Consider the following 12,796-nt stretch of genomic DNA (forward strand, 5'->3'; position numbering starts at 1 on the left):
TCAATCCCAAGGGCACTAGCTTTCCTTGAATGTATGGAAAGAGGGGAGTTTACAAAGGTGATTGTACCCGTACCTCCTGCAGAGATCACCAGGTGTGTACTCAATTATATTCTCATAGAAGGACTGGGCAGTCAGACCAGCATTCGACCTTAAGGGTCTCAACTATTATAATGTTCAGGGGGGACAGAAGGGAGACCTTGCGCTCAGGGATTGAGGAATAAAGCAGGGACAGCTAATGATGTTTCTGGACATCAAGGTAGCATATCTCCATGTCACAAGATGGCCTCGTCGTCACTGTTACTTTTGCTTCGTCTTCTCGAACAGGCACTATCATGTGGCACCCCTGACTATCATCCACTACCAGGGTATTCACCAAGTTAATGGAGGGGACAGCCACACTGAGACTACAGGGTATCTCCATGATGCCTTACTTTGACAACCTTCTCCTCTAGGCCAGATCGGAAGTGAGAGCCAAAGAGGAACTGAAGGGAGCAATATCGATTCTTCAGGTCTTCGTCTGGACCATCACATGGTCAAAAATCCAACTTTAGCTCCGGTCACAAGATGACGGTCCTCAGATTAGATTCGACACAACAACTCAGACTGTAAACCTGCCCTGGGACAATCTGAGCAGTGATCAAATCAGCTCCTTACTCATCAGCCACAAGATGACGACGAACAGGGCAATGCAAGTGCTGTAAACAATGGTGTCTGCCATAGGAGGCAGTTCCATTTGCACTCATACATTTCAATCCACTGCAAGTCAGCGTTTAGCGACATGGTAAGGGGGATCGCGGTCTCGACCTCTAACCTTTCCTCAACCAACAATGGGGCGCTGCAGTGGTGGATGAGACACTACATTTGACCATGGCCAATCCCAGAGTGGAATGTGATGTCCACAAACATCAGTCTCCAGAGATGAGGTGTAATATGTTAACATGCTTGCACAAGGACAATGGTCAGTAAACATACTGGAACGAGTTCCGGAAAACTAGCGCTAGCCCAATGGACGCAGTGGCCCACAGGACAGCCGGTATGCATCCAGAGCCACAACGACGCCACAGGGGCGTACATAAATCGGCAGCAAGGAACGTGAAGTCAAAGGAATGCTGGCGGTGGTCAGACAGATTCTACACTGGGCAGAGATCAATCTTGACAGATTGTCTACAATATACATCCCGTGTGTGTCCAACATGAAAGCGGACTCCCTCAGTCAGAATCAACTAGATCTGGGGGAATGGGAGCTTCACCCAGTGGCATTCGTTCAACTCGGAGATCATTGGGGACAGCCAAGCATAGATCTATGACATCCAGATCCAATTGCAAGGTAGCAAGAGTTTTGTTTATTTCCGAAACCCAATAGCAGCAAGGGTGGACGCCATGACACAGCATTGGCACTTCGACCTAGCATATGTTCTCTTTCAGATCCCCATCTTATCATGAGTCCTCTAAAGATTAAGCAGTCTTTATACTGTAGTTCCGCTCGGTTCGCGGAGGACTTGGTTCACCATTCTTCAGGAGTTTTAAGTGTCACAGCCGGTCCGGGTGGTGTTCAGAACAACCTTCTACAACAGGGACTAATACTACATCATAATCCTGGGCCATTCACGTTGATGGGATGGCTGTTGAGGCAACCATCTGGTGGAGTTGAGGACTAACAGAAGAGGTTATTGCCACTAGATTGAAAGCTCACAAGCATTCATCATCAAAATCATATCATAGGGTGTTGCATTCATAATTACAGGTTGTAACGAATCTGATTTTCCTTCCTGGAACCTGACATTCCACGGATACAGTTGTTTTTACAACAAGGACCACAGTTGGAATTTAAACTTAGCTCTCTCAAGCTTCAGGTAGCGACACTGTCAGTCTGTTTTTCAGTCTCGTTGGTGAATGTGATCGTTGGACGCTCATCTTTCAAGGAGTAGCCCACATCGCCCCTCCGTTCCACAACCCGGTAGCTGTGTAGAACATCAACTTGGTGCTTGAAGCCTTGCTGGACTCGCCATTTAAACAGCTGAATTGGTTGATGATACAGGTATAACATGGAGGGTGGTGTCCCTCATGGCAATATCTTCCACCAGGAGAGTGTCTGAACTTAGTGTTCGGTCATGTGAGTCTTCGTACTTAATCCTCCATAAAGATAAAGCTGTACTATGCACAGTTTCATGTTTCTACCCAAGGTGGTATCAACACGCTAATCTAGAAGTCATGTTCTTCCCTAGGTCCGGAACTGTAAATTGACAAGGAACGCCAACTACACAATCTGGATGTATTCAGGGCTCTTAAGGTAGTACATAGATCGGGCAAGATCCTTCTGAACTTTACACTCTCTTTTTAATATTCCATTGGCCCTCGCAGGGGTCAGGCAGCTTCAAAAGCATACAAATCTAGATGGAATAGAAGGAGTCAATCAATCAAACCCAGATGCGAAGAGAAGAGCACCGCCTGAGGGGATCAAGGACCCCTCTATTAGAGCGGTGGGAGCTTCCGGGGTATGATGTAACTCGGTTTCCTTGAAACAGATCTGCAGTTCGGCTACCACGTCGACTGTTGGCACGTTTACAAAATCTACAGGGTTGACACATTCTCTTCTGCCGAGGCCTCCCTCGGGTGGAAGGTGTTGCAAGCCGTACTTAAAGGGTTAAACACTCAAATAAGCTCGCTCCCACCCCGCTGTGGTTGGGACTGCTTTGTTAAGTCCCCATCGTTCCCTGTGTCCCCCTAAGACGACAGAGAAAACAAGATTTTTGATACTCACCGTTAAATCTGTTTCTCTGTAGTCGAAAGGGGGACACAGGGCTTCCCGCCCTTGGGCGAGCTACTGTTGTTTTTTCCATTTAAGCCTCAGGTTATCTGTTACCTGTTACGTTTAAAGTGCAAGTTAAAGGTCCGTTCGCAGCTTTGGAACAAACTGAATAGGATTGTATGGTGTGTGGGGGTAAGCCTGATGGCCACGCTCACTTAAATTAATATTCAAGTGTCCTGCCTCCGGAGGATGGAGCTTAACCCCATCGTTCCCTGTGTCCCCCTTTCGACTACAGAGAAACAGATTTAACGGTGAGTATCAAAAATCTTGTTTTAGTGAATCGGCCCCACTGTAATTAATCCTTATTGGAAGCAAATCCAGCCTATTGGGTTTATTTAATGTTTACATGATTTATAATCCAAATTATGGAAGGATCCATTATCTGGGAAAGCCCAGGTCCCAAGCATTCTGGATAACTGGTCCCATACTTGTACAGTGTAACACTAAGTAAGATGCACAAACTGGGCTTCTTACTGATATGAGTATATCTGAGTATTTGAGTATTTTTTGAGTTTTGTGACTTTCCCCCTGATAAATGTGCCCCTCTGTGGAAGTAAAGTAAATAAAAGCTGGTTGGTGAAGGGCACAATCCTGCTGTGGGACAAATACAGACACAGCTACTCCATTTTTTTTCCACTGAAATGTCCTATTTATAAAGTGAAACAGGCAGAGGTCTGCAAGCTGAATTGTTGTAGCATTGAGGCCATGTCAGACACACACAAATGAACCGGACACATAAGAAATTCAAATCTTTATATTAATATATGCTTCATGATACAGGAGTAGAGTACAGATATCAATTCCAAATAAAAAAAAAAAACTATATGCATTCATTTTAGATAAATAACTTAGATTATACCCATATAAAATAGCATACATAATATAGAAAAATAAACTTTTATTGCACTGTACAGAAAAATGTATTCTTCATACGCATTTGTATAGCCTATGGGATTTCACGAGTGAGAGGAAGCTTTCCTTATTTCCCTCCTCCACCCATAACCCTACAGATTAACAAGTATTATGTCCGTCATTTCTTTAGGTTTAAAGCTACAGTTCATTTTCAATGCTTTTTACAGGTACATAAATATCGTGTGCCTGGTTGCTTTGATTCTTAGGTTGAGCGAGGATGAAGTGTTTGTAATATTATAGATTCCTGCCTTAGTTGTGACCAAACAGAAAACGTAGTAACGCAGAGAAAAGGACGTCCCAGTGCAGCGGCTATCATCAGCAACCAATCGCCAATTCGGTTTCAACAGTTAGAAAACTAAAACCAAGATCTGATTGGTTGCTACGAGCATCACAGGTAATAATTCACTGCACTTTTTACACAGCATGATAAATATGATACTTATGAAAGCATTCATTGCAAAGGCTTAGGTGAAGGGGCAGTATTAGCCACACTGCTATATTACTCCGCTGCTGTTTGTCTTTCACCTTTAGCTTGCTGCATTTCTATTTGTTGACCATAATAGTGCACCTGCGAGCTCATGTACATACATGTCTGTAGCCTATTTCATCTGGCTCAAGCCTTTCAGGAATACCCTTTATTTTCTGCTCTGTATTCATTTCCTAAGCCTAGTAAAACAGCACAAAAGGAGTAGACAAAAGTAAAAAGAATATCCTTAATGAAGAGATAAACCTTTTTTTTTGTTTTGGTAATAGAGGTTCACACCATGGCCAGTGAAATACTAGGGCATAGGAATCTGTATGCACAAAGTTTCCTTCCCTACATGTTTTATTCATCTATAAAGCCAATGATCTTCCTGTCGATTAAAGGAGAACTAATGCCTAACTAAAGAAGTAGCTAGAAATGTTGTACATTATGTTTTGGGCTTATGTACTAGCCCAAGGCAACCACAGCCCTTTAGCAGTAAAGATCTGTGTCTCCAAAGATGCCCCAGTAGCTCCCCATCTTCTTTTCTGCTGATTCACTGCACATGCTCTGTGCTGCTGTCACTTACTGAGCTTAGGGACCCACTCACAATATACAGTACTCATAGAATATAAATGTCATTATATAAGACTGATTAGTATTTAATACAGATAATTACTACAAGGCAGCTCAGAAACCAGTGCAACTAGCATCAAAATGTAATAATCAGCCCTGCAGCATCAGCTTTTATTACAGACAAACCTCATTTTCTGCTTGATAATTAGCGACGACCCCTAAGCTTAGCTTCTCAACAGCTGCTCAGAGCCCACTGAGCATGTGAGTGTCACAGACACTTTCCAAGATGGTGACCCCCTGTGACAAGTTTGAAGTCCTGGATCATTGCTGCTATTGACAAGCTGAAACTTTAGGCTGGTGCAATAAATGCATTTTATAAAATATGCAATTTTTAGCCACATTATTTTAGGGTTTATGTCTCCTTTAAAGGAGAAGGAAAGGATTTGTGCCATTGGGGGTGCCAAATGTTAGGCACCCCCAAGTGATTGTATTGACTTACCTGAAACCCCAGGCCGGTGCTCCTATCAGCAGAAAACTGCACTGGCCCGGGGTTATACCAGTGAGCACCACGGAGCGATCCTCTTCCGTCTTCCTCTTTCAAATTTCCCGGGGCAAACGCATGCGCAGTTGAATGAAATAGCCGACTTTTTAGTTAAAGTTCGACTTTTTCGTTCTACTGCGCATGTGAAGCCATGCGAAGAAAGAAGAAGAAGAGGATCGCTCCATGGTGCTCACTGGTATAACCCTGGGCCGGTGCAGTTTTCTGCTGATAGGAGCACTGGCCCGGGGTTTCAGGTGAGTCAATACAATCACTTGGTGCCTAACATTTGCACCCCCAAGTGCACAAAGACTTTCTTTCTCCTTTAACTTCAGTTCAAAGTGCTCTGTCTGAATAAAGAGAATAGTCTGCTTCTAAATGGTATTGTTGTGATCATTGAGTAAGAGAAACATGATTGTTAAATTCCAATGAAAAGTGTCCCCTGTATTAGGTGTGTTGAGACAAATATCTTGATGTATTGCAGAAAAGGAATGTTCAGTGCACACAGTAAGCCTTGTCGTGATACAGTGCAAGAGTAAAATGATAAATGAACCACTGTTTATACATAGGCTACATTTTGTCTTTTAATGAGAGAGAAGTGCTCCTATCAATACTTATTATACAACCCTTCTCTGCAGAAACCCAAACAGCTACCAGCTAACATGTTGGCTAAAGTGTACCTTCTTTTTCCTATGAAAATGATCTTTAAAGGACCAGTATTACCATAAAGTATTTTTTACTTCATATTGTTTGCAGCCAAAGTTATGTGTATTGTTTCTTTTTATACAGAGAAACTGTTTATTTGCACTTAATGTCCTATTTTATAGGAGTTTTCTATAGTCATTGACCCCTGTGTAAAGTCATTTCATTCTATTCGGCTTATTTGCTATGAAAATGTGTATGCTGTAGTTAATTCCAACCTGAATGGTTTCCTCCTTTAACAGCAGCTCATTTACTGTATATATGCTCTTCTGAACTAAAAGCAAAAACACTTTTACCAGTGCAGGTCTGTTATATTTTAATGCGTACAAACATCTTTTCTTTTTGGTGTTATGTGTCCTTTAAATACAACAGCATAGGGGTCTAAGGCCAGGGCCGAGAATCCGCTGCTCTTCTGCTCCGGGTGTGCCGGCATCTGGAAGCATTGTTTCTGCTCGGGTGCAGGCGGATTTCGGCACCGAAACTAGACATTTTGCAGCAAAATCGACCTGCAGTTGAAAAGGCAAGGGGAGTAGCAGGGCAGTGGATTCTTCACCTTCTCCACATTGCTAAACATCATCCGGCCCTGGCCTTAGAGCCTGACTACCAACCAACATGCCACATTTGCCTTTTGGAGGCCCAGACTTGGCTAAAGAAGCTTATGCTTAACATCATTTAACTACAAAGCCAAGTGAATGATTGTCATGCTTGAATATGTACATAGCTGCCACACACTCTGATCAATATGCCGTTTGTTCTTCCATAGTTGCTGGAAGGATTTGTTCTATATACACAATAATAGAGCTCAACGTGAGAATGAAACGGATGCAAGCTCTTCCTGAAACATAACTGGACTTACTCTCATGTGCAGGTCAGTTGTAATAAAGCAGAGAGGGTGTTTTAGTGGTAAGACTCTTGTCACACAGACAGAAAGCTTGCTAAACTGGCAATCACTAGAGGCTGGCGCTTTGAGATCGCTTTAAGTAACCTGGAAGGTACCGCTGGTGCTCCAAAATCAACCTGGTAAAGAATGAGAGGTACAGTTAGACAAGTATAGATATCGTTACATGGTGTGCAACATTCCATTAGTGACAAAATGGCAAGTATACAATTGGCCTCTCACCCTCTGTATAAATGTCATGGCTTGTGTCACACAAGGCTGTTTCTCCTCTGCAGAATTGTAGGCATAGAAAAAAATAAATATATATATTTTCTGTGCCTACAATTCTGCAGAGGAGGAGAAACAGCCTTGTGTGACAGAAGCCATGACATTTATACATAAATAATAATATATATAAGAACATATTATATATAACAACATATACATTAATAGAATAAACAGGGGTCATTACAATAATACAAATAAATACAAAGTATAGTTACATTAAAGACTGAGAGCTAAGAGTCTGACTCAAGAGGATGGAGATCCCTGTCCTGTAGAGCTTACCATCTAAGTGGGTAGATAATTCACAGACACAACTCGGAGAATAGTAAGGGCTGCAGGTTACAGAGGTTGACTGAGCCAGGAGTTATAATAGTGTCTGGAGGGATTCAGGGATGTTTCATTTGTTTCTATTATTCAAACAATGTAACCACTAAAGCTAGAGTAGCAATTGTTACTCACTGGTAGATTAACCAGCAGCAGTTTTGCATGTATTGTTGGTAAATGAGCCTATCCATTTGCTGACTGATGCTGTGTGGCATTTAGTACACAATGGTGAGAATGAGTTGGTACCTGCAATAGATAAATGACTCTGGTGACATTTTCACCATTGATGGTGTCGGGCTGCAGCATCCAGGCACTTGGGAGGAGCTCTCCTCTCACTGTATCACTGCTTGGACGAGGCATGGATTCACTATAGACGGACTGAAAGCACAAGTTGTACCCTGCATCCTGCAAAAACACATGAAATCACGGCTTTCAGCACATCCATCATGAACACAATCATCTGTTCTTAATTGTTCATTTTGGGGGTATAGTTTTTTCCTTTAAGATTTGTCCTGGCAAAAATTCTAGTATACATTCCTCTTATTCCCCCATGTCTGAATCTTGCTGTTCATGTAGTTTGAAAGTGACGCACTACCATTCACTCCCTTAAAGGGGAGGTTCCCCTTTTAAGTTAACTTTTAATATGTCATAATTACTAATTCCAAGCAACTTTTCAATTGGTCTTCATTATTTATTAATTTTTTTTATAGTTTTTTAAATTATTTGCCTCCTTCTTCTGATGCTTTCAAGTCACTAGCCCCATCAAATGCTCTGTAAGGCAAATGTATTGTTATTGCTATTTTTTATTGCCCATATTTCTAGTTAGGCCCTCTCCTATTTCAGTATACAGTGGGTATGCATGGACCCTAGAAACCAGATTGCTAAAATTTCCAAATGGAAACAAATAAAAAATTAAATCTAATTGCAAATTGTCCCAGAATATCACTCTCTACATCATACTAAAAAGTTAATTTAAAGGGGAGATAAAACTGTTCCCTATCTTTAAATTCCTAAATGGGCCTTAAAATAATTTGTCTCCAGGTCACTTCAATGTCCTCTGCCTTACCAGTAGCTGCTACCAAATTGCCCTGCTTGTTGTGTTTATAGTCACCATAGCAGAACTATTTACTATTAGCAGCTACAGCGCCCCCCCCCCCCGGTTACAGTTACAGGCCCCTCTAAACGAATCCCTCCATGGGGTATATTTTATCAAAGAGTGAAGTTAGAGATCACCACAGTCCTCTGGAGATTCTGCCACTCTACATTCATTTCTATGGGATTTTTAAAAGAGTATTTATCCATGGATGAAAGTTCACCCTTTGATAAATACCCATAGAATTTCACTCTAGAGGACTGTGGTGATCTCTAACGTGACTCTGATAAATATACCTAGTGTCTGTATAATATAAATGTCAGCGCTTACCTCTTTGGACTCCACTGTGATGCAACAGAAATCTCTGGGTTGTTTCAGGTAGCAGAGTGACGCATCACTTCTTACATACACTGACGGAAATGAAAATGTTACGATCCTATTCACATTACAGAACTAAAAAGGATTTATCATTGAGTTAAAAACGAAAAGATAATTGTGATACTTATAACCACTGAGATGTATATTTTGAATCCAAACCATAACGTGACTGCTCTACTTATCCAGCCCCCCCCCCCCCGTTTAATTCCCTACAGTAAGTTCAGCAAATACAGAAATCCACTGTTCATTTGGATTGTTCTACTGGGTCAGTATAAGTCGTCGTGCATTCTGAGAGGGGCTTTATTTCCGAACTCCCAGCTGAGCCATAACTCACCGAGCTGGATGTTATTGGCGACTCTCTGATGCACCTGAGCCGTGAGGATGGAGTTGTCGTAGAGATGCCTGGTGTCCGTATCCTTCACTATACCCCACACATCATGCAGTGGTCTCCTGATCACACCAGCCCCAAGAAAACCATGTTTAGTGGCAGATGGGAAAGCCTTGTAATACACCAGTACGTCCCGCTCAGTACACTGATAGCTAAAAGAATGGAGGAAACACAAAGCATAAATCTCAGATGAACATCATGCTGACGCTTTATTGACAAAGCAAGAGAAACGAGTCTTACATCCATCCAGCTGCTGCCTGGTAATCAAACAGGTTCTTTATGTTGCTGAAGGAAGCCGCCATTATCTGAAATAAAAATGTTAGCTAAGCAGAGCAGTAATATAATGCACACCTATTCTTCCCATAGTATTTGTATATGTTACAGTACTAAGCATGGAACACAAGCAATGCACACACTATGGGTTCAAGACTAGTTTTATTGTACATGTGGTCAAGGGGCCCCTTAATTCATAATAAATCATCTTATATAGTCTACTCTTGCCTCATTAGGAGAGCAAATATGTAATATATGGGCCATTACATGACATGATACAGCGAATAGTAAAGAAGGTGGTGCATGGCTGCTTTCTTTACTGACCATCACATACAGCAGCCTTATAACAAATAACTGCAATTTTTTATTTTATGCTATTCAACAACAAATTCCGTTGAAACTAAAGGAATTTTTAGAAAGTTCAATACATTTTCTATTACTTTTCCCATTTAAAACACCAGTCGGAAACAGATGGAAAGTCTTACACTATGGCACTTACCTCACCAGTTATTGTGTTATTATTATCCAAAAATATGTTGGTGATGGTCCCTGATATGAAAGTATCACAGTTTAACTTTGAGAAGGGGAGAAGAGCCTCTGCTAATTGCAGTGGATTAGACCTGCTCAGTTTTTAGCTACATCACTAGTGTGAATGTCAGTGAAACACAGAAAGAAATCGCCAGCGCTTCGTCTAACTCACACTAGCAATGAGCAGCTGCTAGAAACACTATTGCGCCAGTACTCGGTCTAGCCCACACACTGGAGTTGATCAGCTGCTATAAACGATAAAAAGACAATATTTGTACACAAAGAGAAAGAAAATTTGCCAGCGTAAACTGTGTGCCACGTCAAGGCCCTTCCTTTTTACGCAAGTCTTACACTATTTGTGAGCATTATAAGCTGGTAAAAGGTATGGAAAATCTTAGCTATGAGGAAAGACTGGCCAAATTGGGGATGTTCACGCTGGAGAAGAGGCACTTAAGGGGTGATATAACTATATATAAAGGGATCATATAATAATCTCTCTAATGCTTTATTTACCAATAGGTCTTTCCAGCTGACACGAGGTCACCCATTCCGATTAGAAGAAAAGAGGTTCCACCTAAATATTCGGAAGGGTTTTTTTACAGTGAGAGCTGTGAAGATGTGGAATTCTCTCCCTGAATCAGTTGTATAGGCTGATATATTAGATAGCTTTAAGAAGGGGTTGGATGGCTTTTTAGCAAGTGAGGGAATACAGGGTTATGGAAGATAGCTCATAGTACAAGTTGATTTTGGAGTCAGGAAGGAACTTTTTCCCCCCTGAAGCAAATTGGAGAGGTTTCAGATGAGGGTTTTTGCCTTCCTCAAGATCAACTGGCAGTTAGGCAGGTTAAAATAGTTAAAAACTTGATGGACGTGTGTCTTATTTCAAAGCAGTGGGAAAGCAGGGAGCTTTTAACGCCCCAGACAACAAACATACACCTGTGAATAATTGACTTCCTAAACTATTTGCATTTTAAGTTTGTAGTGCATTTATCTAAAAATGTAAAAGCTTCCTGCTTTCCTACTACAGCTTCTGAGCTAATTGTAAGTGAACTATGGTGTTACTACTCAGTCACACTAGTTGCTGGGGGACTTGATTTTAAATGCACTACAAACTTATAATGCTCACAAACAGTGTAGGACTCGTGTACAATGAAGGGCCTTGACGTAGCACGTGAGCTTACATATTTTGGCCAAAGTGTGGTACCAACACCTCATTTTTTTGTACTAATTATTGTTAAAGGCAAACCGTGTGCTGGCAATTTTTTTCTTTCTCCACTAGTGTGAATGTGATGGAAATGATCATGGTTCCAAACATACTGTATGTGGCATTAAAGAAAAAAATTTTTTTTTTTGAATTATTGGTTTTCATTACAAAAGAAATTGGGCAGTCTGCTTGTTGCGGTACACTACACAAGGAAAAACAATCATCAGTAGTAGCATAAAAGTATAAAGGAAAAGAAATGAATATATACCAAAAAATCCAATAACAATGTTTTTACCTGCAGTTGACATGGTGTGAAACTCACCTCTGCTATAGCACTAGTCTGGAGCTGCCTGGCAATATCCTGGTATGATACCACTGAATGGGACAGGCCTGAGATGAATGGGGTGTAGCTGGAATGAGATGTGGCAGGAGGCAAGTCCCCTGGTGCTTTTCCCTCAGCAGGAGTCTGGCTCTGAGACCTCACATCTAAATAAGTGAAAAAGAATAAAGTCCAACTGCCTAGATATTTTAGCTATTATGGCCATTTAAGCAGCGAGTCCCATGTTATACTGAACGTACCAGGGACAGGTTCCCTCTGGGAAGAAGTAACAAGCTGACAGTTCCTGACTGCTGATCGGCCCCTTGCCACTCCAGATGCAAGATCCATTTTTCGGGGTGAAGTCTAGTAAGAAACAGAGGCAAAATTGAGGGACAAAGGGGCAAATTCAGTAAGAGCCGAAAATACGCTAGTGATGGCTTCGCCACTTTTCGTCAGGCGTAGTTTTGCCAGGGCTGCGCAAATTGACGAAGATCCGAAGATGCACACAGGTTACCGAACGGTTATGAAGTTGCAATTTTCGATAATACAATAAGCAGTCCGAAGTTACACTAGCGATGCCTAATTAGCATACGGAGTGCAGTTAAAGTACAATGGACGTGTATGCTGCAGCAACTACATTACACTACGCAAGGCCAGGGAAACGTAATAAAATTAAATAGAGGTCTTATATTGCCCTACACATGTGCCCACTGTATAGTTTAGGTGCCAAATGTAAGGGGGATGGAGGGTACCCCAAAAAACATTTTCGATCTTTTTCAGCCTATCACCCAGTAAAAAGTAAAACACGCCAGCGTTTTTTGGGACTTAGAAAAAATTTCATCTATTTTTAGAGAAACTTCTATCTAGTCTATTGCACTTCGCCTGGTCTGAGCTGGTAACGTTCAGTAAAATCCGCAACTTAGTGAATTAGCGTAGCTACGTCCCTGCGCCCTTTGCCTGGCGTAAGGGTGCAAAGTACCGCTAGAGTCTGTCTACTTCACTAGCGAATTTACACTTCGCCCTTTAGTAAATTTGCCCCAAAGACTTTTTGTCTACAGTGTGTGGAAATCCCTAGCACTTATGCATTTAATAGTTATCATTGTTTAATTTCCATTACTTGTTCTCCT

The 12,796-nt window shown here is 41.6% G+C and overlaps 1 protein-coding gene across 2 annotated transcripts in view; it reads right to left on the reverse strand.

Annotated features, from left to right (window-relative positions):
* Nucleotides 1-5,926: 5,926 nt before the first annotated feature.
* The window catches only part of stard9.L (StAR related lipid transfer domain containing 9 L homeolog), an 84,190-nt gene continuing 77,320 nt past the window's right edge, over nt 5,927-12,796 (reverse strand). For both annotated transcript variants that reach the window (XM_041573288.1, XM_018231062.2), the window contains 7 exons: nt 11,930-12,032; nt 11,673-11,836; nt 9,586-9,650; nt 9,292-9,497; nt 8,910-8,989; nt 7,733-7,891; nt 5,927-7,017 (listed from right to left, as the gene is read on the reverse strand). In XM_041573288.1, coding sequence (XP_041429222.1) covers nt 6,916-7,017; nt 7,733-7,891; nt 8,910-8,989; nt 9,292-9,497; nt 9,586-9,650; nt 11,673-11,836; nt 11,930-12,032 — 879 coding nt within the window. In that variant the 3' untranslated portion in view covers nt 5,927-6,915. The remainder of the gene's footprint in view (nt 7,018-7,732; nt 7,892-8,909; nt 8,990-9,291; nt 9,498-9,585; nt 9,651-11,672; nt 11,837-11,929; nt 12,033-12,796) is intronic.

The sequence above is a fragment of the Xenopus laevis genome, chromosome 8L (genome assembly GCF_017654675.1).
Source record: "Xenopus laevis strain J_2021 chromosome 8L, Xenopus_laevis_v10.1, whole genome shotgun sequence".
NCBI lineage: Eukaryota > Metazoa > Chordata > Amphibia > Anura > Pipidae > Xenopus > Xenopus laevis.